The sequence below is a fragment of the Pleurodeles waltl genome, chromosome 3_1, assembly GCF_031143425.1.
Source record: "Pleurodeles waltl isolate 20211129_DDA chromosome 3_1, aPleWal1.hap1.20221129, whole genome shotgun sequence".
Taxonomy (NCBI): domain Eukaryota; kingdom Metazoa; phylum Chordata; class Amphibia; order Caudata; family Salamandridae; genus Pleurodeles; species Pleurodeles waltl.
The window spans coordinates 1926023459-1926048955 of record NC_090440.1 but is presented as its reverse complement, the minus strand read 5'-3'; the positions used below and the strand labels follow the sequence as shown (position 1 = coordinate 1926048955).

At 45.6% G+C, this 25497-nt stretch overlaps 1 protein-coding gene across 1 annotated transcript in view; it reads left to right on the top strand.

Moving 5' to 3' along the window:
• Positions 1-25497, top strand: part of LOC138285789 (solute carrier family 13 member 2-like) — a 700806-nt gene that overhangs the window by 299157 nt on the left and 376152 nt on the right. The window contains exon 6 of the mRNA XM_069226167.1: positions 18366-18393. Coding sequence (XP_069082268.1) covers positions 18366-18393 — 28 coding nt within the window. The remainder of the gene's footprint in view (positions 1-18365; positions 18394-25497) is intronic.

The window sequence follows — 25497 nt, the reverse complement described above, 5'->3', positions numbered from 1 at the left end:
CACACGTTTCTCATGATGAATATAAAATGATTATGGAAATAACACTTTCTAAAATGACGTAACCTAACATACTTGCTAAAACAATGAATAACTGTTGTTTGAATGAAAAGTCATATTCATACTTGCACTTTACTTATATGAGTTTCAGTGCACCATGTTATATGAAAAGCCACTTACACATGTTTCTATAGGAAAATAACCACTCCTTTATTTCACATTATGAGACATAATGGCACAGCCAAGTAATGCTCTCTCAACCATCCCTCTGATGATGTATTAAGTCATCATAAACCCACTTCATTCTTGAGTGAGACTCTCTAGAATCTTATTGTCTTCAACAGCTTTTGCCTGCACTCCTCCAAACGTTCCATATCATCGTAATAATTACACTGAATGTCTTCCAGCTCAGTCTCTGCTCTTTTTCTCTTTTTGCCTCTCTGAATCCTAATTCTCTGGAAAATCCTGTATTCATCCAACAGAACTATTGGCACTATAAATAATCAAGACAGGCTTCGAAATGAAGCCCACAACTCCACTTCCCAGATTCTGAAACCATCTGCCTATAGTAGAAAATCTGTCTCCAGTAGCTTCCCATGCACCTATTGCTTCCAACCCCTTCAAATTCTTCATCAACCCTGAAATATTCTGGATATACTTCTGCAAATCCTTACTTTTATCAGGAATAAAAGTACAACATTGTTGAACCTTCAACATTCGACAGGCTCTGCCTTCCTTTACGCGTTGCATGTCTAAAGCAAGTCTAAAAGCTCCTGCTATACTAGTAGCTAATTTATCTACTATAATGGACAGGCTTCTGAACTTCAAATAATTCAAAACTACTCCCACAGATGGTATCAAAGCACCAAATATATCACCCACTATCTCTCCAGTACTACTACCTCGTCTGGGCCTAGAACCTTTGGTCCAGACAGGGTAATTAAAATGTTCTAAATGATAAATCTTGGGAAAACTACACTTAAAAAATATATGAACCATACCACCCCATTGGCAATTTGAAATAAGCACACTCTGCACACACAAAGTAAACTCCATTAATAACAGCATCTTCCCCTGTCTAGATATAACTTGTAATTTCCTCAAACTTCAAAGGTATGTTCACTTTCACTCCCTCCCACGAAAACATTGCCTGAATCAGATCACTCCATCCAAATGCACAGCCTTTTCCTATGTTTCCAATCTAAGGCTAATGCCCTAGTTTTCCGGCTAACTGATGTCATAGCTCTTCTTTAGTTCATTTATTGTGACTTCGAAAACTCTCATCCATTTTTGAACTAGCTTCTAATTCCCTTATTTGGTCCCCAACCAAATTTAGAAATTTCTCCTCAACTTCTGACATAATGGATGTTAAATTGTGCCTATGTGCATAAACGGTATCTAATGTTGTAATGGGTTTAAATAATCTAGCAATTATTTTTATCTCCGAAGGGGCTGGACACCTGTTTAAATTATCTAATATGAGAACCTCTGAAAGAATCAAATTATAATTTGAATAATAATATTGATAATGTCCTGTTCCATAAAACAAACTCAACAAAAGACTGCATGAAATCACATATGTCACAGGAATATGAAGATAGGTGATACCTTTTGACACAGAGGCCTGTAACTGCATAAAGACATAGCAGTCGTGGCATTCATTGTGTTAACATACTCATACAGCAGCTTAACATACACATTTGCTGAATAATCCCCTCTAGACTCATCTAAGTACAATGCTTTATAACCTAACATATAGGCAGTATTATCTTTAGGTCTAAGAGTTTGTGGGTAAATACTAGGGGATAACTTATTTTCTACAAAAGGATGTGGGAGAAAATACTCCTATTAGCAGCACTACAAATTTCACAAGGAATATAAGCAATAAAGCACCTACTATGTATCTACCTCTATTGTTCAGATTTGGTTCCGTTGCATCGTCGAAATCAGATCTATTATCAAATCAGTGCAGCAGCAGCAAAATATTTCTACATTGATTTCTCCAGTGCGAACAGCAAAAGGAGTTCAAAAGTTCAAAGTTCATTCATTAATAAAAGTCTTCGTGAGACTTCCATATCTCTACTCCGTGTTCTTCTAAATGTCAGCCCTCTTTCTTATTCTACTGGGACCAAGGAAATCTTCAGAATTCTCTATCCCAATCAATTTCTCTAATGTTTACACAAACCACGTTCATTGATGGCAATGAAAATTCAAGCTACAATTCGACTACAATGTTCAGTTGATGGAGGTTCAGCTGAACCTGAATATTTATCCCAATACTCCCAAAACGTTTGATTTGTGTCATTTGCAAAGTAGGTCCACTCCGGTGAAGAAAACCTATGACTAGACCCGTTTTGATTTTCTGAATGCCACACCTTCATCTTCACTTTCGCTCAAGTCAGAGTTCTCAGTCTCTTCAGCAGTCATCAGTGGCACACATTCTTAAGGCAGATTACCTCTTTCCTTCCTTCTGGGCCATTGGTCTCCAGCTTCCACTTACTTTCTTCCTGCACTTGTTCCTTCTTCCGGGTCTGATTCTGAGTTTGACTCGTTCACCACAGGGCAAGGCTCAATTGTTTCAACATCAGTTTCAGTCGTGACTTGTTCAAGACCCCCTTCGGCTCAATTAAGTTCCATTTCAAGCTCAGTTTGGTCCCCGACAGGTTGTCTAACCTAAAACTGTTGTCTTTCTCGCACCACTGATTCTTCTGGAACTGGTGCTGTTGTATGAAGGGGACACTCAATGCTGCAAGTATGGGAAACATGAATCCAGTTGTGGAGACCTCCACATTTTCAACAGTCGTCGTGACTAGGATCACTTGGTAAGGCCCACGACAACAGGTTCCAGACATGTTTTCCTGACATGTTTCTTCACAAAGACTCAATCGCCGGGACTAAGGTTATTGCACTGTTCCTGCTGTGAAGGGGCTCTGGCTGCTCCTACCTGATGGGACACAGAACGCACTACATCAGCTAGTCCTTTGCAATAATCTAGGACCATATCATCTAGAATATTCACAAGTGCATTTGCAGGAATTGCTAGTAGTCTCATTGCCCTCCCCATTATGATCTCTTGGAGGTACACTCCGAAGACTCAGAAGACTCATCAACTCAAGAGGAAGAGAATCCGGTCATTTCAAAGATGTCAATGCGCACACTTTATCCAATCTGAATTTCAGCGTGCCATTCACCTGCTCCACTAGACCTAAAGCTTCAGGTCTATAGCTGCAATCTCTGTTATATTTGAAATGCTGCACACAACAACCTCAGGACCTCATTGTTGAAAGGAGTTCATTGATCTGATTCCAGAGAAGTCAGGAAGACAAATCTGGGAATGAGTTCTCTTAACAACAGTTTAGCTACAGTTAGACTATTATTTCTTGTAGTTGGATAAGCCTCAACCCAATGATAAATGATACTAACAACAATCAAAACGTATCTCAATCTATTTCACACAGGCCTCTCATTGAAGTACATCTGTATCCTGTTAAAAGGTTCTCCTGACTTTCCTATATGACTCCAGGTATCTGCTGTTCTCTTCCCAACATTGTTCTTTTGACACACAATGCACATATGGCACAACACTTCAGCCATCAATCTGAACCTAGGATTGAACCGAGTCTGTCTGAACAACCTCACCATATCATCCGTACCGATGTGAGCTGGACCATGGAAATGACTAGCCATAAGGCTAAGGTGTAACAGACTATTTGGCAACACTAGTCGTCCATCCACTGAAACCCAAATGTCATCATCTCTTTAGACACAACCTGCTCTGACCCAACTCTGTTGTTCCTCCTTAGACACTTCCTTCTGAAGCCTCTTCACTTCATCCCAAGTATAAATGTTTGTCAACAAGAGGTTGAAGTTAGCCTCATCAATTCCCTCATTTGTGAATTCACCATTGAATGTACAAACATTGGCCCTCATTACGAGCCTGGCGGTCTGTGACCGCCAGGCTCGCGGTTGGCGGGAGCACCGCCGACAGCCTGGCGGTGCCCCTTAGGGCATTCTGACCGCGGCGCTTTGGCCGCGGTCAGTGCAGGAAAACCGGCGGTCTCCCGCCGGTTTTCCGCTGCCCGTCAGAATCCTCCAAGGCGGCGCAGCATGCTGCGCCGCCTTGGGGATTCTGACACCCCCTACCGCCATCCTGTTCCTGGCGGTTCGCCCGCCAGGAACAGGATGGCGGTAGGGGGTGTCGCGGGGCCCCTGGGGGCCCCTGCAGTGCCCATGCCAATGGCATGGGCACTGCAGGGGCCCCCGTAAGAGGGCCCCGCTTGTATTTCACTGTCTGCATAGCAGACAGTGAAATACGCGACGGGTGCAGTAGCACCCGTCGCACCTTCCCACTCCGCCGGCTCGATTCCGAGCCGGCGTCCTCGTGGGAAGGTTGTTTCCCGCTGGGCTGGCGGGCGGCCTTAAGGCGGCTGCCCGCCTGCCCAGCGGGAAACTCAGAATGCCGGCCGCGGTCTTCAGACCGCGGTGCGGTATTCCTGCGGCGCAACTTTGGCGGGCGGCCTCCGCCGCCCGTCAAAGTTGTAATGAGGGCCATTGTGTGCAAAGTATATAGCAACCTCATTGGTGTACCTACTGCCCAAAGTCATATGATCATCTCCAAATTGATATGCAGGACACTTGACCACTGCGACTTGTTCAAGCAATTGTAACGCATCAATAAGGATTCTCACTTGTTCGCCATTCTGGATTGGAGATCGGGAGGATGTCATAAACCTCCACAATTGTTCAAAATGGTGAATGACACCAAAGTCATATTGACTATCGGTAAAGATTGTCACTTTTATTTGATCAGAAACACAACATGCTCTGGTAAGAGCAATCAATTTGGCCACTTGGGCAGAGAATATTCCTTGAAGCCAGGAATCTTCAACAACCCAAGAAAGAGTACAAACAGCATAAGCTGCTCTCAGACTTCATCCATTGTCTTTCAAATATGAGCCATCAACATAGAGGACAAAATCTGATTCAGGTAATGGTTCATCAAGTATGTCTGGCCTCGGCTTTGTGCACAGTTCAGTAACATCAAGACAATCATGGTCACCTTCACAATCTTCATTGCTTCCCTGACCCAATACGGGCAACAGAGTAGCAGGATTCAAAATCCCACAGCGTTTGATAGTCACATTCACTGGTGCCTGGATAACTTCTTTGTACTTAGTAAGCCAACTACTTGTGAGATGTTGGGTTCTAGTCAACAAAAGCTCAACAGAGTGAGGAATGTACACAGTTAATGTGTGACCCATAACAATATTTTTACACCTCTTGATGCTAGTGCTTTCAGCTGCTACTGATTTAAGTTAGTCAGGCAATGCAGAAGTTTTGGGTCTCTTAGCATTTCCATGCATTTGAGTTAGCACAGAGAGAGCACAGCCCTCCCTCTCACTGCAGAAAAGTGCAAAAGATTTGTTTATATTCGGGCATCCCTAGAGCTGGGGCATGACAGAGACATTCTTTCAGCTCCATAAATGCAACAAGGCAATCGTTATCCTATGGTAGTGGATCAGGTTCATTCTTCTGTGTCAGCCTCTACAAAGGCTTGGCCACCAGGGAAAAGTTCGGTATTCACTATCTATAGTAGCCCACCATTCTCAAAAACATCCTGACTTCTCCCTGTGTAGTTGTGGACTCATTTTTAGTATGTCTGAAATCCTCTTGTGACACTTTCTCACTCATTTTTCAATGTGGTGTCCATGTTATTGGAGTTCTTTTTGACAATATTGTAACTTTCCTGGGAAAACTTTATGTCCAGTCCCAGCCAGATGGTTCAGTAAAGGAATGGTGTCCTTTCAATAGGCTTTCTGAGTATTCGATGCCACGATTAGGCTGTCGATATACTGGATCAGGATTGAGTTGCAAGGCATGACCAGAGATTCCAGATTTTTCTTCAGGATCTGATTAAAAATAGATGGTGACTCAGTATACCCTTGTTTGACTCGGCACCATGCCGAAACCCTTTTTCCAAGCCAAAATGCAAAGAGAGGCTGACTGTCCTCAAGCAACGGTATTGAAAGGAAGGCTTCACACAAATCAATAACAGTGAACCACTCAGCCTCACACAGAATCTGAAACAATTTTGCAGCTGAATTCTGTACCACGGGGCACCATAGAACAACATTATTATTTATTTTCCTGAGGTCCTGTGCAATTCTGTATTTGCCACCCACCTTATGAAGACCTATAATGAGAGAGTTACAAGGACTCTCCATTATCTCCTTCAGAATTCCCTGCTGTATCAGGGACTAAATCACAGGAGTTATGCAAGCAATTGTTTCAGGGGTCAAATTGTACTGTGGTGTTCTTGGGAAATCAGCATTAGGTTTAACAATAATTTGGACAGGTTCCACACCATTTATCAGTCTGATGTTTTTTCCGAACTAATCCCATACTTCATGTTTTACAGTCGCTCTCAAATCTGGATACAAATTATCAACGGTTAGAAAAGTCAATAAAGCACAACGTAAAATATTTCTTGATACTTTAAAGAAGGCATCTTCATCTTGGGTTTAAATCTCTATTCTGGCTGGGATGCAAAAGGTAACACAATTCAGTTTTGATAGCAAATCCCCTCCCAAGAGATTCACTGGACTGCAATCACATTTTGTAAATTTGTGTTTATCCTCAAAGAACCTATTTTCACTGTGACTGGGGCATTTTCTTGAGCTGTCATTTGTCTATTCTCTATGCCAACAACTTGGACTGTTTTTTCCAGAGAGAGGTAGGTTTGGAACTTCTACTGTTCCTAGAGTAGAACGGGTAGCACCAGTGTCGACTAAGAATGACACGTGATAGCCATCCACCTCGCTATCTACAAATGGTTCACTGTGGTCTACCCCTAAGGCTGAGCCAAGTAGGCAGTCTTCCTCCCCTCTCAGGCACCATCAGATGGACTGATTGGAGCCATTTCTCTCAGTCAGATCAAACAGAGGAAATTGTTGGATTGGATTAATTTCCCGTGACAATTTCACATTCAGTCTCAAACCTTGATTTATGTTCTGACGCGACCCACTGATTCTGTGGCATCGGAGGTTGGGAAACGTGCATCATTGGAGCTTGTGGCACATTAAAATTTTGACTCCTGGGTCTTTGTGCATCCTGCATCTGATTAGGAATATTATTCTGAGAAGGCACAAATCCTGCATTTTGGATCTGATTAGCTGGGTTTAAACAACATTCCAGCTTCCAATGTCCCACCTTATTGCAGATGTGACAGAGAGTTGATCTCTTTAGACTGTTTACATCCATTCCTGTACCAGGGTCTATAGGAACTCTTCAACCTCTACCTTGTGTTGGATTTTGTGGTTGCTGATGTACACTTTGCATCACCTCTAGACTATTTACAGCTGAAGGCATCTGGCTAGTTCTTTGAGCTGCTTTCATCTGAGCAAGCATCAGCTTTTCCTTCATTTTCTTTTGTTTTGTCTCAATTTTGTTGTGAGAGTACTTGGCGTACCGCAAAATCCTGCCACTTGACTTGTTCTGCCAGCAAATCAAATGTTGCTGTATCATCATGCTGATTTCTGGACTCAATCCTGTCACAAATCATGACAAAAAAGTCCCATATCCTTAGCTTTTAACGTCTCCATACCACTGCACTGTTTGAATGCTTGTAACAACCTCTAATAATAGGAATCAATGGACTCCTTTGGTTCTTGAGTCGTTCTCTGTCAATTTTAACCCAGTCAACATCTTGAGAATGCACTTTCCCTTTCAGAAATGTCATGACCTGCTGATATTTCTTCATCACTATTGAGGAAGGACCATTAGTTATTGGATTCCTATTTGATTCAGTCTCAGGCCACTGGACAGCTATCTTACATTGTATCCACAAATCACTCGGAACAACAATGTCAAACAAGGTACTCAAATCAATCCACAACACTTATGGAATTTTTACAAACCTTTCAGCCTGTCAATACCACTCGACTGGTTTCTCTCATAATTTTAGGAAATCATTGATAAATGATGCAAGATCACTTCTACTCCGTGGCACTTGAACCTCCACCAGGTACTTCTCTCAAAGGAAAGGTTGTAACACTTCTCTCTGCTCCACTTGGAGGCGGTTCACCTGAATGTTTCCTTATCTCCTTTTTTTTGCCTATTTGGTCTCCCACTTACCTAGTTCATTCCATTTTCTAATATTATGAATTAGTTTATTTTTCTGAGTTTTCAATCCTGGGGTTCCCATTTCTGCAATGTCTTTTTCACTGAAGCACACTCGATAGCTCCTCTGCAGAGCTTTAGTTTTTATTTAGGTATACTTAATATTTCTGAGCCAATTCTGCTAATTTGTCATGAATCTGGCCTGCTCGCTTAGTGTTATCCCTACACATATATGCAAGCTCATCTTCCTGATAAGTCTCTAATTGCTCCAGGCCAAGATTACCAATAATCATTGCATCCAATGCTATTGTCAGCTTTGCCACATCCATAGTTCTTTCCTTCAGTGATGATGGAATTGTTCTTCAACTTGTCTCTGTACTCCCTCTCTCTAGATGGGGTACCTCCATTAAAAAATTGTACCCAGTCATCTATTTCCTTTGCACTAATGGATTGAGTTACCAAAGGAATCTTAGGTATCAAATTATTTCCTAGGAAACCATGCCACTCATTTAAAGACAGTTTGCATGCAGGAGTAGTACGGATGGGTACTTTCTGATAAGTATCTATTGACGTGCATTCTGCCATGTTCAAAGTCATATCTGCACTTGCTCCACATGAAGTGCTAGTGTGTGTTGGAATTAAAGGGACAAACTCTCTAGCATCTGGATTATTTGGAACTCCACTCTGTCCCCCAATAATATTGGGTACAGCCAAATTGTAACTGTTTTGCCAGAACCCTCCGACTACCGAGCCCATTGTAACTGGGACTGTAAGAGCATTGACAATACTCATGGTAGGATCAACCGGGATATACTCTCTCAAACCTTTGCTTCTAGATTCATTAGGTGCATTAACTGGAACAGCTCCTGCAAGACTGGGAGTCACCTTGGCTGTGGCAGTAGGAAAAGTAATCATACCACTGCCACCAGTGCCATTAGTCCCATGCTCACTCCTGATTTCATTATTATGGGGGTGGATGTCCAGATAGTAACACATCCTAAAGACTATCTCTAGAGTCATCATCACTGTCTATACTCATACCATCAAGTTTCTTTTGTTTCATCTCCTTCTATCTTCTTATCGTTTTCCTTATCCCTTCTCCCTCAACCAAATCTGTGGTCAAATTCTGGTACAACCTAACTCCTTCCATCATGCCTGTTACCCACCTTTTCTGCTCAGCGTCCCATCTAGCATCTGCATAAGTACATATAGCTTTCCTTGCCCTGCTCTGGTATTTCTCCTTTTCTCTCACATGGGTAGCACGTTCCCAAGTATTCAGTGCTTCATATTGTGTGGGTCTTGGAGGTGGCTTCATTCTGTACAGCACTCTCCTCAAGTTTTCAATAATCCTCAAAATGAATGTGCCATATTACAGGAATCTCAATGGACCTTCCTTCTCTGTGATATTGTGCCATTGACAATGCCAAACACATGTATGAAGCCCTACTTTAATAGCCATATAATGACCTGGGGTATCTTCAGGAGGGGCCACTTCGCCCTCTCTACTGGGGATATGTAAGTCACCTCTAAACAAGCCTCACATCATTTAAAGCATTCATTCTTCAACAATTCCCACAAAGCTTCAATTCAGTTCAAAACAATGCTGTATCCATAATTCCTTGCTTGGAAGCAACTACCAATCACAGCATGGTCCCTTATGATGTCTTCAACCAATAGTAACATGGCACCACATCAACCGACCTATACCAGCGCCACATACTATGATGTAGCCTTTGCTCCTCGCAGCAGTTCCCTCTTCTTTACAATCTGCACGTACACTCACTCCACGATGCTCCCCTAAAGAATGAATAGTTCAAACACACTAGAGAATTTCCAAACACTTCAAATGAAACCTTGACCTGCAGGGTATCATCTAGATTAGTACAGCTTCACTCTGCGCATTAAGATCCACTATACCGATTTCCTCACATTCACACAAAAGTAAATCCCTATCTTAACTGTGCCGTTGATGACATCTCACAATGAACACAGCCTCTTGGCAAACAATTCAGTATGGTGTCTTCTGCACCTTTTAATAGTATACCGGGATCTTAGGCCACGTTGGACCCGATAACCTCTTTGACTTCTTCACACGCACACAACATGCAAAAACCTCTCTGCAAGAGACCACCTAAATTCTCGCAATCACTGCAAACTAAATAGGAACTGCTGCAATCCACAACCCTATTAATCCTTGTATCGCCTGTTGTCAGTACGACTCTCTTCCAAGTCTACACAATTTCGCCGATCTTCCACTTCTGGTATGGGCATTTGAAGTTGGGCACTGGGGACTAACTATTCTAGAATATGGTTTCAGTTCTCCTCACTTCGGAAAGAGAACCATTCTCTGCTACCATCTGATCCAGCATTGGGCGCTATTCCTAGATCTGGGGTCTGATGAGTCTTTTTCTCAGTTCCAAGGGGTGAGGAGACACACTAATAATATTTCCCAGTTCAAATTACAGTGTAACCTACTGGCCACACACTGAATCTCAGAGAACAAATAAAATTCAAAGGGCTTTATTTCAGACTCAAAGTCAGGTTTACATAAATGAGTCTCAAAACCATAGTATGGATATATAAAGTCACCAAAGTAGAACTAAAGTGTTGCACTACATTGAATTTAATCAACATGCGCAGAACCAGTATTTTAATAGCGATAATGCAGAAAATTAGAAAAAGCATCTGATGCATGAAATCCAAATCCAAGTTTTGCTGCCTAACCATTAATTCTAGGTTCCTAGCTATTCTAATATCTATGAAATTCGGAGAAAAAGGTCAGCACAACAGAACGTCTGTAGAAGTTCCTGACAAGGGAGGTGCGAGTAGCATGAAGTCACTTAGGAAAAATGTGAGGTCTGTACCTCAGAGAGGTCCGCTCTGATCAAAGGGCAAGAGGAATCCGAATCTACAACTAGTTCAACCACACTTAAATCTTAATTCTTCCAGAAGCTGACATCACAACCAAAACTTTCCACTGAAAAACAAGGTTACAAATCATACCTTCTAATTGGTGTTTTACTTTCAAATCTCTTCCTCTGACCTTGGTGGACCTTCACAATGAGGAATTTCAAAGGAGAGTTACAGCTGCCAATTCAGGATACTCTGTCTGTCCTTGGTAACACGCTTCTTCAGGCTCTCTTATCTTCTTTGGACAATAGCCTTCTTATTAGTGGAAGACTCATGCCATTGCACTTGCACCTTGAAGGTTAAAAATACAAAAAGAACTCAAGCCTTCACTCTGGCCACCATAAATAAACATGAATACACTTTAGTTTAAATGGTTTTCCACACGTTTCTCATGATATATATAAAATTATTATGGGAATAACAATGTCTAAAATACTGTAATCTAACATACTTGCAAAAACGATGAATAAATGTGATGTACATGAAAAGTCATACTCATGTGCACTTGACTTTTATGCATTTCAGTGCACCACATTATATGAAAAGCCACTTACACACATTTATATAGGAAAATAACCACGCCTTCATTTCACATTATGAGATATAATGGCACAGCTAAGCTATGCTCTCTCTACAGCACACAGGAAGAATTGCGTATTCGCCTTCCACAGTGTGCTGTGGCTGCTTGTCTTCTGTGTAGGTAATGTAACCAAAAATAATGTGTAAAAAGAAACTTCTATGTTTCTGTGTGCATATCCAGTCTTTTGTATTGTTCTCTGTTAGTACCTGATTGTAAGTCACACCAACGCGTTGGACCCCACCACAGTGCCCAGACAATGCAGCACCTGGCAGAAGGAACAAATAAGAGTAGGTTTGTTTCTTCCACTTCCCCAGCTCTCAGCTGCTGAAATACAAAGCGAGCATCATCAGCTTTAAATAAATATTGTGCTCAGCCACTGCTCAGGCTTCTTTGACTTCCTCATTGATGGTGGACCACCCCTGCACCAGACACTGCAGTTCAGGCCCCTGTGCACAAGCAGCATACTTATAAATTACTACCTTGCATGTCTGTCGGATGTACATAGGTTCTGACTGGGACAAAAACAGGCCCGGGAACCAAAATAAAAGTGGCCCACGTTAGCGAACCAGATAGCTAAAAAAGTGTCCCACATTTGCAAATCAGGCCAGTTTTGAACTTGTAAAGACACGCATTATAGGTACTTTTCAAGGTATGCGGGACTGCATGCATTTGTGTTTGCTGTAGGCAACGTTTGTTTTAATATTAGAGAAATCAACAGTAAAAACTGCCCCACCTGGCCATAACACAGGCCCACAAACTGATCTGTGAGACCAGCCCATTGGGCACTGTCTGATTTCCCTATCGGTCACTCTGAACCCGGATGTGCACAGGGATGTGTAGCTGCTCCACAAAAGGTCTATATAGAGCTGCTCAGGAAGGGTATGCGGATTGGGAGACGAGGGGCGGCCAGAGCTGCCAATTTTGGAACTGGAAAATTAGGTAGGCTTCTTGGCATTGACTAAGCATGCTGTGATCATGACCAAGTCACTTTATCTGCCCCTGCATTAACGAAACAAGCATTGGTAAATGCATTAGGTCTCGCCTATGTGATGAATATTATTTTTTGTTGTTGTAAGATTTAGCTTGGTGAGCATTTGTGCAATATAAGTTAATGAAACTCCATAATAGTGTTATGACTTTCTTAATGATATAGATATTTCTATGGCTGAAGTCTTGAAGAATCTTTGCATCCTCATGACCTCATTGCTATAGAAACGGGGCAACAAAGAAGCCCTTGTGTCCCCGGCTTACGCAATGTGTTGTCATTTCACCATACAACCCAGAAAGTTCTGTACTAAGCACATAGTGTGGTGGGCCAATGCTCCTCAAAGGAGTTATGGGTCTGCAATCTCAAAGTTGAGAAGTCTACCAGGTTCATTCAAAGTTGTTATAGAAGTTGAGGTTTCCTCAGTTTCAAATCTCTCTTTTTGTCTTATAAGTTTCTTTTTTTACGAGACCAGTGATCCATGCTGTGGTGTTATACTTGTGGCGGAATGTTTGGATGCCATCAGGTTCTGAGAGGTAAGCACAATCAGAAGAATTCATGTTGTTATGGAATTTAAATAAGTCAGTTACTGATAGGTCATTGTGTCAAGACTTCCATTGCAGAGCTGTGTTATTAAACATGTTACATATGTACTAAAGTGGCTTATGAATAACTTTACAGGTGGCTATGAGTACGGGTCTCTGGAGAACCCAACATGGCAAAAGGAGTTTATGATATGGCGTGGATGCTTTGAACTGAATAAAAGAAATACAGTTAAAGCCAGAGCAAAATTAAAGTGTGTTGTATAGGCACTAGGGGCCAGATGTAGCAAACGTTTGCGACTCGCAAACGGGCCGAATCGCAATTTGCGACAGTGCAAAATCGGAAATGGGATGCAAAAAGCCCATTTCCGACTCGCAAAAAGCGATGGGACCCGTTTGCAAGTCGCACCCGTTGCGACCCCTTTTTGCGACCCGCAATGTGCGAGTCGCAATTTGCGAGTCGCAACCCATATGCAATTGCAACTCGCATATTGCGACTAGTCGCAAAAAAAACAGTTTGCAAGTCGCATTTACCACTAACTCAAAGCAGGTGGTAACCATTACCAAAGTATAAAAGGAGACCCAGAAGGCATCTGGGTCACTCAAGATGGCGGACATATACCTGATAGCAGTGAGGAGGAGAGTCTACGCAGCCCAGCAGAGGAGGAGGAGGGGCCACAGACAGGAGAAGATATATAGAACAAGGCAGACCCTTTTCCAGCAAACTGAAGAGGAGATCTATGATAAATACCGCCTTAGCAGCGCTGCCATTCTAGAATTAATAGATTTACTAAAACCACCGCTAGAACACAAGACTCTGCGTGGCTGCGCCATCCCTACGCATGTGCAAGTACTATGCGCACTGCACCTCTTGGCCTCAGGGAGCTATCAGGGGGTCATTGCCGTGGCAGGTGGGGTATCCCAAAGTGCAGTGTCAAGGTTCCTCAGGGCATTCCTAGATGCCTTAGTAGCGCACAGGTCTCAGTTCATATACTTACCAAGGAATGAGGCAGAAATTAACAGCACGAAGCTGGACTTTTACCGCATTGCCCACTTCCCCCATGTCATTGGATGTGTAGATGGGACACACATTCAAATATGCCCCCCGCTAATCTGGAACATATTTTCCGCAACAGAAAGTGTACCCACTCACTCAACATACAGGTTGTTTGTGATGCCCATTACGTCATCACGGACATCGTAGCTAAGTTTCCAGGCAGTACCCATGACTCATACATTTTTAGACATAGTGGGATACATCAACGCCTGGAACGTGGGGAGTTTGGAGACGGATACCTCCTAGGTAGAGCTGCATACACCTTGCAGACATACACACAGTTCACTGTGCACGACTATCTGGACTTACTAACAGTGTACTTTTGTGCCCAACAGGTGACAGTGCATATGCTCTAAGGCCATGGATCATGACTCAATTTTTAACACCCAGCAATGATTCAGAGAGGCAATACAACAGTGCGCATAAGAGGACTAGGAACCTCATAGAGCGCACCTTCGGACTCCTGAAGGCAAGATTCCGATGCCTCCACCGCAGCGGAGGCGCCCTCCAATACACCCCCATTACCGCCTTCAAAATTGTGGTCGCATGCGCCATCCTCCACAACATAGCCACCAGACGTGGGCTACCTCTCACCCCTGCAGACCCAGATCCTGATGAGGAAGAGCAAGAACAACCACACCGCCATCATGGGGATAGGAGTCTAGCTAATCAAGGCAGACTGAGACGGGAACACATTGCAACGCAATATTTTGGACGGTACGTGTAAACTCCCACCATACTCACCCATTAACCAAACACTCCTTTTGTTAAGTGGAAGAAAAATAACTGTTTTAATAATGTAATGCATGAACTATATACAAGATGAAATTGTCCATGGGCAGGGAAATGCCAACCACTCATGTGGCACATTCAAGCCAAAACATTCTCCTGCCCCTCCAGCCAGCCTGGCTGGTCCCAGCCGCATCTATGGTGCTCTGCCTCCCACTCCTTAGCACCCTACTGTCAGTGGCAGATACACTGCTCACTGTGGAGCCCTCTTCACTATCTTGGGGTGTTTCCCCAGTGGCCCTCGACATCTCACGTGTCTCCATTAGTTCTATGATATGTGTGAGACGTCCCAGGCCCCTGGCAACATCCCCAGCAAAATGGCCCATCTCAATTTGCAGGCCAACTGTCCTCCTCGACAGGCCTGTTGTGTTGATGGCTAGCCTGCCGATTGATGTGGCCATCCTGTCCAGTCTTAACATAATCTGCCGATCCCTGCGCCGCCCAGCCTCTGCCTGACCCAGCAGTCCGGCCGCCAGTTCCCTGATGGCAGAGGCAATGTCCCCAGTGTTCTGGCACATCAGGTCCATCCGCCTGTTGAGGTGCCGCATCCTTGCATGGTTTTGTCTTTCAATGCGGTGTAGCACCCCACTGATCCTGCCCAATATTGTGTTCTGCAGGCGCTGACCCCGCAGCAGATGTGCCTCACTGCTGGTTGGAGGATGAATCCGGAAATCAGACGCTCTTGCCCTGCGACGCCTGCGCAGTGGTGGCTGCCCTGTCCTCGCACCTGTTTCCTCCCTGGCTGTTGCTGGGGCAGCTCCTGGCGTTGCTGTTGCAGCAGGCGTTACAACTGCAGGAATGCTGCTGACTGTGCATGTGGGGGTGCTGGAGGGTCCTGGGGTGTCCTCCTGGGCCTGGGTGTTTGGGGTGTAGGGGGTGTCTTGCTGGAGACCTGTGGGACATGGGGAACACACTGTCAGTGTCTAGTATCTTTTGCACAATTCCTAATAAACATTTGCCTATGCACTGCCTATTGGACTACATTTCCCATAATGCATCATTCTGGCTTTTTCTACCCTGAAATGGAGCTAATTTGGTTGTGCATGCACATGTGTACATGGTGGGTGGGGTATGACATTGATAGGGGTACAGGCTTATCACATGGTACTCACCGGTTGATGTGCTGGGCTCTGAAGTGTCCAGGTCCCCAAATCCACACACTGCCTCCGGCTCAAAGGTTTGCTCAATCCTGTCTTCAAGGGGTGTGGGTGGTGGCACAGATGATGGTCCCCCTCCAGTGCCTCTCATCTCCCGGAGCCTTTCTGCCACCCTCTCCTTGGTCCGGGAGCGGAGGTCATACCACCTCTTCCTTATGTCCTCAATTGTCCTGTGGCTCACCCCCAGGGCATTGATTTTCTCTTGCATTTCCTGCCAGATTTTCTTTTTGGTGGCCTCTGGAACAGTGAGGGCAGCTCTCCCAAAGAGCTCATCATGGTGCTGACAACATTCTTCGGTCAGCACCTCAAGCTCCCTCTCAGAGAATTTAATTTTCCTTTTTCGGGGGGTTCCCTCCATGGCTGCTGCAGCTAGCTCAGTGTGCAGACTGGCAGTTGTAAAAGGGTGTGGTCCAGCCTCCTCCCAGGTGTATTTGTTAACTTCCTGGCTGTGATGTCATCATCATGTGCCAGGAAGTGTTTCCAGAGTGTTTTGGTGTGCTTTCTGGAGTGTTCTGCTGCACCTGCAAGCAATTTTAAGAGAACTACCAAATTGCGACTCCAACTCGCTAATTGCGAGTTCGTTTTTTGCACACTCGCAAACAGCGACCTCGCAATCTGCGGACTCGCACACAGCGTTGCGAGTCCGGATGCGAGTCGCTAAATTGGACCGGTTTATTTCCTGGCATACCAAATTGCGAGTCGCATTTTGCGAGTCGCATTGACTCGCAAAATGCGACTCGCAATTTTTATTTTTCCTACATCTGGCCCTAGATGCTGTAATTCCGTCTGGAAGGTGAAACTGTGATGGGAGTGCCAGGGGGAACAAAGCATCAGAAGAGGGTCACTGGTAAGGCGAGGGTGGTTGCATCGGCAAGACCGAACCACTGTGAAATGACCCAATCCGTGCGTCACAGCAACAGTGAACACGTAGGAACATCTCAGTCAGTGCTTAATTTGTGCTTGTTGTTTATGGTGCTGAGCACCAGCACTTATTTTTGAGGCCTGGAGCTTAGTCTGCTGCCTCAAGCATTTGCTGCGAGCAAAAGACATGTTTGGGAAAGGCGGAGTAAGAGAAAAAAGAAAAAGCGTCACAATGAGAGAAAGCAGAAAGCTGCAGGTGTGAGCTTAAGGGGCAGGGAGTGGCTTTTAATGGATTGAAGAGGTCAGAGACGGCATCAGGATTACCCTGCCTCAGTATTCCGTGTTCGCAGATTTAATTGCAGCAGCCGCATGTTTAAGAGGAGGCTTTGAGCACCGGCACCATTTTATTTACAAATTAACCGCTGGTCTCAATGTGCGAAGAATAAAGAGAAAAGATAAAAATTGCTGCGAAGTGCACAGAGTGGAACCGTTCTAATAAATCTTTGATTTAGTTATTTTCAGCACGTTTGACTGGGGTCTCAAACATTGTACACATTCAAAAATGAAGTTACAAACTTAGTATATAAAAAGTAGTGCAGCTGCTGCTGCCTTTGAATTATTTGTTAAAATACTGACTGTCATGGTATTTATTCAAAGTGTAAATCGTCAGCTAACAGTGAAATAAATAGCCAAGAACTGCCACTGTGTCACCCAGACAGTGAGAAGAGAAGGGCGTGTCAGGTGAAGTGTCACTACGGGGAGCAATCAACCTGTGGAGGTTTGGAGTGGAATACAGATGGTTCCTGGGAAGAAACACTTCTTTTCCTCGGGAACAGGAGACTTAGAAAAGGGCATTTGTACAGATGTCCATCTGGAGTGTGGGCATGTTGGAGTGTAGCTTTTATAATTGAAATTAATATGAAATGCTTGCAAAATAACGTGTAATAAAGCTGCCTAGAAAATGTGACGGACTAGTGTTAACATACGCGTTTGAAATGTGCCCACGGGGAGTGTCCACCAATGTATATGATGATTAATGAAATGGACTAATAATGAATTATTAATGTATTATTGTATTTTGTATTAGATTTGAAAGATATATATGTTAAGGTTTTGTTGAGTTCATCCTTAGGCCTTAGTTAGCAGGGGTCTGGGCCTAGCTGCTTGGTCTCATATTAAATGTGTTTTTCTAACATGCAATGTGCTGTCTTGCTGAAGGACATCAAACTGTACTTTTCCAGAAGCTAGAGATGTGTGTGTAACCGTAGTAAATTATTTCTCATGAGACCCGACTTGCTCAAGGAGACATTCTTGCTGAATGCAACAGTGTAAATTCGCAACAGGAACAAGGTCGCCCAAACTGGTAAAGACAATGGAGCTACTGACTGAAACGAGGAGTGTAACTTTTCCTACCTGACATTCTACCCGTTGAAGACGTAAATCACAGGAGCCAATAAACCGCATGAGAACTGTTTTAAGTGAAAAATTCTAGTAAGGTGATCAACGGACTATTGGATAGAGATAAGGATGCACCAAATACTGACCAATTGGAAATTAGAGACTTGTCTGGCAAATTCAATTTGACGACGTGTCACAAGGAGAAATCAGCCATTGCGTGCCTTTATCCTGCCACTCTTACTCAGCCATTTTTCGTGTCTCTTGCTGAGAGATTAGAGGGACACTCTTAGTGTTGCGCTGATATTCTGACTTAGTCCTTGCTGCTCTGATACTTTAAACCATCCTCACTTTGTCTTGCCCAATATTTACTTCTCCTCCTTATGAGGGAAGTATTCCTACTTACCCTATTCTGCCAAGACTTTGTTGTTCTATCCTGGCTGATGGTGGATCAACTGCTGTCCTGAGGACGAAGACTGATTCTGTATGATGACCCATTACGGAGGGTAACTATATGATGCTGAAATTGTAATTGTCTGTTTGCCTTTCTTTCTAGGTACCAACTGCTTTTTGATAGAGACCATAGTTAGATGTTTTTCTAAATTTGTGATACTAAATTGTTTTGCATGAAGCCCAACATGCGGATGCTAATTCGAGGTTAGCTAAGGAGTTCACTAATTCGAGGTTAGCTAAGGAGTTCACTAATTCGAATGCAAATAGACATATGACTGAATCTTTGCTTTGTTGAATAGCGTGCTAATGATACTCTGCTAAGGTTAATTCATGTTGACGTTGTGCTTTGTTCTAATGTTCATGATCTTTGCTTTAGTGAAGTCATATTCAAGTTGCCACATTGTGACATTGTTGATGTGTTTTCTGGTATTGAGCCTAATAAACTTGCTAGTAGAGTGTAACGAATAGGGAATACATATCATAAATCTTACTAAAGTTGTGTAGTTATTCATGGCTGAAAGGTCATGTTGTGTTTCAATTCTTATTAATGCAATTAACTAGTTTGATTGATTTGTTATTGTGAATATTGGTGAGGTTATTGATCTAGTGATTGAAATGCGGAACAGACATCTCGTCTTAAGGTGTCTCCAATCAGGGTAAAGGTTCATTGGCCTAAAACGAGTCCCCATGTAAGTAAAGCACTTAGGTCGGTACGCATTATCAGGCATCGGCCAGGAAGTTGCAGAAAGGGTGTGCTGGAGATGTAAAGCTGCTTCTGGAAGGCACAAAAGTTTCATTCAGATAAAGGATGTAACACCGTGCATGCAGAAGGTGAGGCACAGCTTATTTCTGAAAGTGGGGGATACTGCCCAGGTCGGGGGGGAGCAGGATGTACAGTGGAGCTGCACAGGTGCTTCTGCTGGAAAATCAATCAATCAAAAAAATTTGTAGAGCGCGCTGTTCACCCGTGAGGGTCTCAAGGCGCTGGGGGAGGGGAGACGGGGGGCAGGGAGAGTCACTGATCGAACAACCATCTCTTGAGGTTCTTTCTGAAGACCAGTAGGTCTTTGGTTTTGCTAAGGTCGGTGGGGAGGGAGTTCCAGGTTTTGGGGGCGAGGAAGGAGAAAGACCTGCCTCCTGTGGTGGTGCGTTGGATGCGGGAGACTGTGGCTAGGGCGAGGTCAGCTGATCGGAGGTTGCGTGTGGGAGTGTGGAAGTTAACTCTTTCATTGAGGTAGGTTGGGCCGGTGTTGTGGAGGGATTTGTGTGCGTGGATGAGGATCTTGAATGTGATTTTTTTGTCTATGGGGAGCCAGTGAAGGGATTCGAGGTGTGGTGAGATTCGTTCGTGGAGGGGAGGCCAAGGACAAGGACAAGGCGTGCGGCTGTGTTCTGGATTCTCTGGAGTTTGCGTTTGAGTTTGAGTGTGGTGCCAGCATAGAGGGCGTTACCGTAGTCCAGTCTGCTGCTGATGAATGTGTGGGTGACTGTCTTTCTGGTTTCTGGGAGAATCCATTTGAAGGATTTTTTTAGAGTACGGAGTGTGTGGAAGCAGGAGGAGGTTAGAGCATTGATTTGCTGTGCCATGGAGAGGGAGGGGTCGAGGATGATGCCGAGGTTGCGTGCGTGGTTTGCGGGGGTGGGTGCTGGGCCTAGGGCGGTGGGCCACGAGGAGTCGTCCCACGTGGTTTTGTTGGGGCCGAAGATGATGATCTTGGTTTTGTTTGAGTTGATCTTGAGGTGGTTAGTGGTCATCCAGTTGGCGGTGTCGAGGAGAGCGGCGTGTAGGTTGTTTTTGGGGGTGGTGGGGTTGCGGGTGAGGGAGAGGATGAGTTGAGTGTCATCTGCATAGGAGAGGATAGTGATTCCGTGTGCTCGGAGGATGTTGGCTAGGGGGATCATGTAGATGTTGAAGAGTGTGGAGCTGAGGGAGGACCCTTTTTGGACTCCACAGGTGATCTTGGTAGTGTTGGAGTGGAAGGGCGGAAGGCCGACTCTCTGGGTCCGGTCGGTGAGGAAGGAGGTGAGCCAGTCTAAGGCTTTGTGGCGAATTCCTATGTTGTGGAGGCGTGTGCGGAGTATGTGGTGGCAGACGATGTCAAAGGCTGCGGAGAGCTCTAGGAGGATGAGTGCGGCTGTCTTGCCTTTGTCGACTTTGGTCCTAATATCGTCAGTGCATGTGATGAGGGCAGTTTCTGTGCTGTGGTTCTTGCGGAACCCAGATTGTGAGGGGTCAAGAGTGTTGTTTGCTTCGAGGAAGTGGGATAGGTGGGTGTTGACTAATTTCTCTGCAACCTTGGCGGGGAAAGGGAGGAGGGAGATGGGGCGGTAGTTGGAGAGGATCTCTGGGTCAGCTTGTTTTTTTTTAGGAGAGCAGTGATTTCCGCGTGCTTCCAGGGGTCTGGGTAGGTGGCGGAGTCGAAAGAGGAGTTGATTATGTTGTAAAGTATGGGGGCAATGGTTGGGCTAGCTTTGTTGTAGATGCGGTGTGGACAGGGGTCGGAGGGGGAACCGGAGTGGATGGAGTTCATGGTTTTTTCGGTTTCTTCGTGTGTGGTGGGGGTCCATGTGGAGAGTGTGGTGGGGGGGTCCTGAGTGGGGGTTGGGTTGGGTGAGTGAGGGGTGTGTGTGGTGGGTGGGTGTGGTATGAAGCTGTTGTGGATGTCCAGGATTTTGTGGAGAAAGTGGTTGGAAAGGGGTTCACATAGGGGCTGTGTGTGTGGGGGGTCGATGTTGCTGGCTTTGGGTTTGGCAAGTTCATTGATGATGGTGAAGAGTTCTTTGCTGTTTGGGAGTTGTTGTCAAGGCGTGTCTTGTAGTGATCTCTTTTGGCGGTGCGTATGAGTTGGTGATGGGTGCGAATGGTGGTTTTGAGGGTGGAGAAGTTGGTTGTGGAAGGTTCTAGTCTCCATATTTTCTCAGCTTGGCGGCATTTGCTCTTGGAGTCTTGGAGTTCAGGGGTGAACCATGGGGCGTTCTTGATGTTGCGGGTGACGATGTGTTTCTGAGGGGGGCTAGTGTGTCTGCGCAGTTAGTGATCCATTTGGAGAGGTTGTGTGCTCCTGTGTTGGGGTCGTTGGTGTGGGGGGGCTTATGTGCCAGTTGGGAGTTTCGTCGTTCTGTGGGGATCTTGGCCCACATGCAGTAGGGTGTGGTGTGGTGATGGTAGTGTGTGGGGGGTTTGGTGAAGGAGAAGTGGACGCAGCGGAGGTCAGTCCAGAGGAGTTCGGTGGTATGGGTGTAGGCTATGTGTTGGCTTGAGGTGAAAATTGCGTCGAGCGTGTGTCCTGCTGAGTGGGTGGGTGCGGTGACCAGTTGTTTGAGTCCGAGGTTGGTGAGGTTGTCTCTGAGGGAGGTAGTGTTGTGGTCTTGTGGGTTTTCTAAGTGAAAGTTGAAATCACCGAGGATGATGTAGTCTGTGGAGGTGAAGGCGTGCGAGCTGATACTGTCGGCGATGGTGTCGCAGAAGGCGGGGTGTGGTCCGGGTGGTCTGTAGATTAGTGTACCTCTGAGTGTGGAGTTGTTGTTAATGTGGATGAGGAAGTGGATGTGTTCAGTGTTGTCGATAGTGTCTTGAGAGCTGGTGGTGACTTTGATGGTGTCTCTGTGTAGGATGGCGATGCCACCGCCTGGCCTGTTGAGGCGGTCTTTGTGTTGGAGTTTGTATCCCTTGGGGGTGGCTATGGCTATGTCGGGTTCTGAGGAGGGGTTGGTCCAGGTTTCCGTGAGGAAGGCGATGTCAGGTGAGTGTGATGTGATGAGGTCCCAGAGTTCTATGGCATGTTTGTGAAGGGAGCAGATGTTGAGGAGCAGGCAGTTAAGGTGGTTGTGGTGGGTGGCGTTGGTATGGTGCGTGAGGGTGTTGTTGCGGGGTCATGTTCTGGTTGTGGGCTGGTGTGCTGCGGGGTTGGTTGGTGGGGGCAGGGTGGGTGAGTCTTGGGTTGGGGTGTTGTGTTTGATGAAAGTGCGGTGTAGGAGGCTGGACTGGCTTGTAGTGAGTACCAAGGGGTTCTTACACCTTGCACCAGGCCCAGGTATCCCTTATTAGTGTATAGGGTGTCTAGCAGCTTAGGCTGATAGATAATGGTAGCTTAGCAGAGCAGCTTAGGCTGAACTAGGAGACGAGTGAAGCTCCTACAGTACCACTAGTGTCATATGCACAATATCATAAGAAAACACAATACACAGATATACTAAAAATAAAGGTACTTTATTTTTATGACAATATGCCAAAAGTATCTCAGTGAGTACCCTCAGTATGAGGATAGCAAATATACACAAGATATATGTACACAATACCAAAAATATGCAGTATAGTATTAGAAAACAGTGCAAACAATGTATAGTTACAATAGGATGCAATGGGGACACATAGGGATAGGGGCAACACAAACCATATACTCCAAAAGTGGAATGCGAACCACGAATGAACCCCAAACCTATGTGACCTTGTAGAGGGTCGCTGGGACTGTAAGAAAACAGTGAGGGTTAGAAAAATAGCCCACCCCAAGACCCTGAAAAGTGAGTGCAAAGTGCACTAAAGTTCCCCAAAGAGCACAGAAGTCGTGATAGGGGAATTCTGCAGGAAAGACCAAAACCAGCAATGCAACAACGATGGATTTCCAGACGAGGGTACCTGTGGAACAAGGGGACCAAGTCCAAAAGTCACGACCAAGTCGAGAGTGGGCAGATGCCCAGGAAATGCCAGCTGTGGGTGCAAAGAAGCTACTACTAGGCAGTAGAAGCTGAGGATTCTGCAGGAACGACAAGGGCTAGAAACTTCCCCTTTAGAGGATAGATGTCCCACGCTGTGGAGAGTCGTGCAGAAGTTTTTTCCTGAAGAAAGACCGCAAACAAGCCTTGCTAGCTGCAAGTCGTGCAGTTAGGGTTTTTGGATGCTGCTGTGGCCCAGGAGGGACCAGGATGTCGCCAATTGCGTCAGGGGACAGAGAGGGCGCCCAGCAAGACAAGGAGCTCTCCCAGAAGCAGGCAGCACCTGCAGAAGTGCCAGAACAGGCACTACAAAGAGGAGTGAAACGGTGCTCACCCGAAGTTGCACAAAGGAGTCCCACGCCGCCGGAGGACAACTCAGGAGGTCGTGCAATGCAGGTTAGAGTGCCGTGGACCCAGGCTTGGCTGTGCACAAATGATTTCCGCCGGAAGTGCACAGAGGCCGGAGTAGCTGCAAAAGACGCGGTTCCCAGTAATGCAGTCTGGCGTGGGGAGGCAAGGACTTACCCCCACCAAACTTGGACTGAAGAGTCACTGGACTGTGGGAGTCACTTGGACAGAGTTGCTGGATTCAAGGGACCTCGCTCGTCGTGCTGAGAGGAGACCCAGGGGACCGGTGATGCAGTTCTTTGGTGCCTGCAGTTGCAAGGGAGAAGATTCCGTCGACCCACGGGAGATTTCTTCGTAGCTTCTAGTGCAGAGAGGAGGCAGACTACCCCCACAGCATGCACCACCAGGAAAACAGTCGAGAAGGCGGCAGGATCAGCGTTACAGAGTTGCAGTAGTCGTCTTCGCTACTTTGTTGCAGTTTTGCAGGCTTCCAGCACGGTCAACAGTCGATTCCTTGGCAGAAGGTGAAGAGAGAGATGCAGAGGAACTCTGATGAGCTCTTGCATTTGTTATCTAAGGAAATCCCCAAAGCAGAGACCCTAAATAGCCAGAAAAGAGGGTTTGGCTACTTAGGAGAGAAGATAGGCTAGCAACACCTGGAGGAGCCTATCAGAAGGAGTCTCTGACGTCACCTGCTGGCCCTGGCCACTCAGAGCAGTCCAGTGTGCCAGCAGCACTTCTGTTTCCAAGATGGCAGAGGTCTGGAGCACACTGGAGGAGCTCTGGGCACCTCCCATGGGAGGTGCAGGTCAGGGGAGTGGTCACTCCCATTTCCTTTGTCCAGTTTCGCGCCAGAGCAGGGCTGAGGGGTCCCTTAACCGGTGTAGACTGGCTTATGCAGAAATGGGCACCATGTGTGCCCATGAAAGCATTTCCAGAGGCTGGGGGAGGCTACTCCTCCCCTGCCTTAACACCATTTTCCACCGTCTCTCTGAGGAAGTCCTTTGTTCTGCCTTCCTGGGCCAAGCCTGGCTGGACCCCAGGAGGGCAGAAACCTGTCTGAGGGGTTGGCAGCAGCAGCAGCTGCAGTGAAACCCCTGAAAAGGTAGTTTGGCAGTACCCGGGTCTGTGCTAGAGACCCGTGGGATCATGGGATTGTGCCAACAATGCCAAGATGGCATAGAGGGGGCAATTCCATGATCTTAGACATGTTACATGGCCATATTCGGAGTTACCATTGTGAAGCTACACATAGGTAGTGACCTATATGTAGTGCACGCGTGTAATGGTGTCCCCGCACTCACAACATCCGGGGAATTGGCCCTGAACAATGTGGGGGCACCTTAGCTAGCAGGTAAAGGTTAGACATATAGGTGACTTATAAGTTACTTAAGTGCAGTGTAAAATGGCTGTGAAATAACGTGGACGTTATTTCACACAGGCTGCAGTGGCAGGCCTGTGTAAGAATTGTCAGAGCTCCCTATGGGTGGCAAAAGAAATGCTGCAGCCCATAGGAATCTCCTGGAACCCCAATACCCTGGGTACCTCAGTACCATATACTAGGGAATTATAAGGGTGTTCCAGTATGCCAA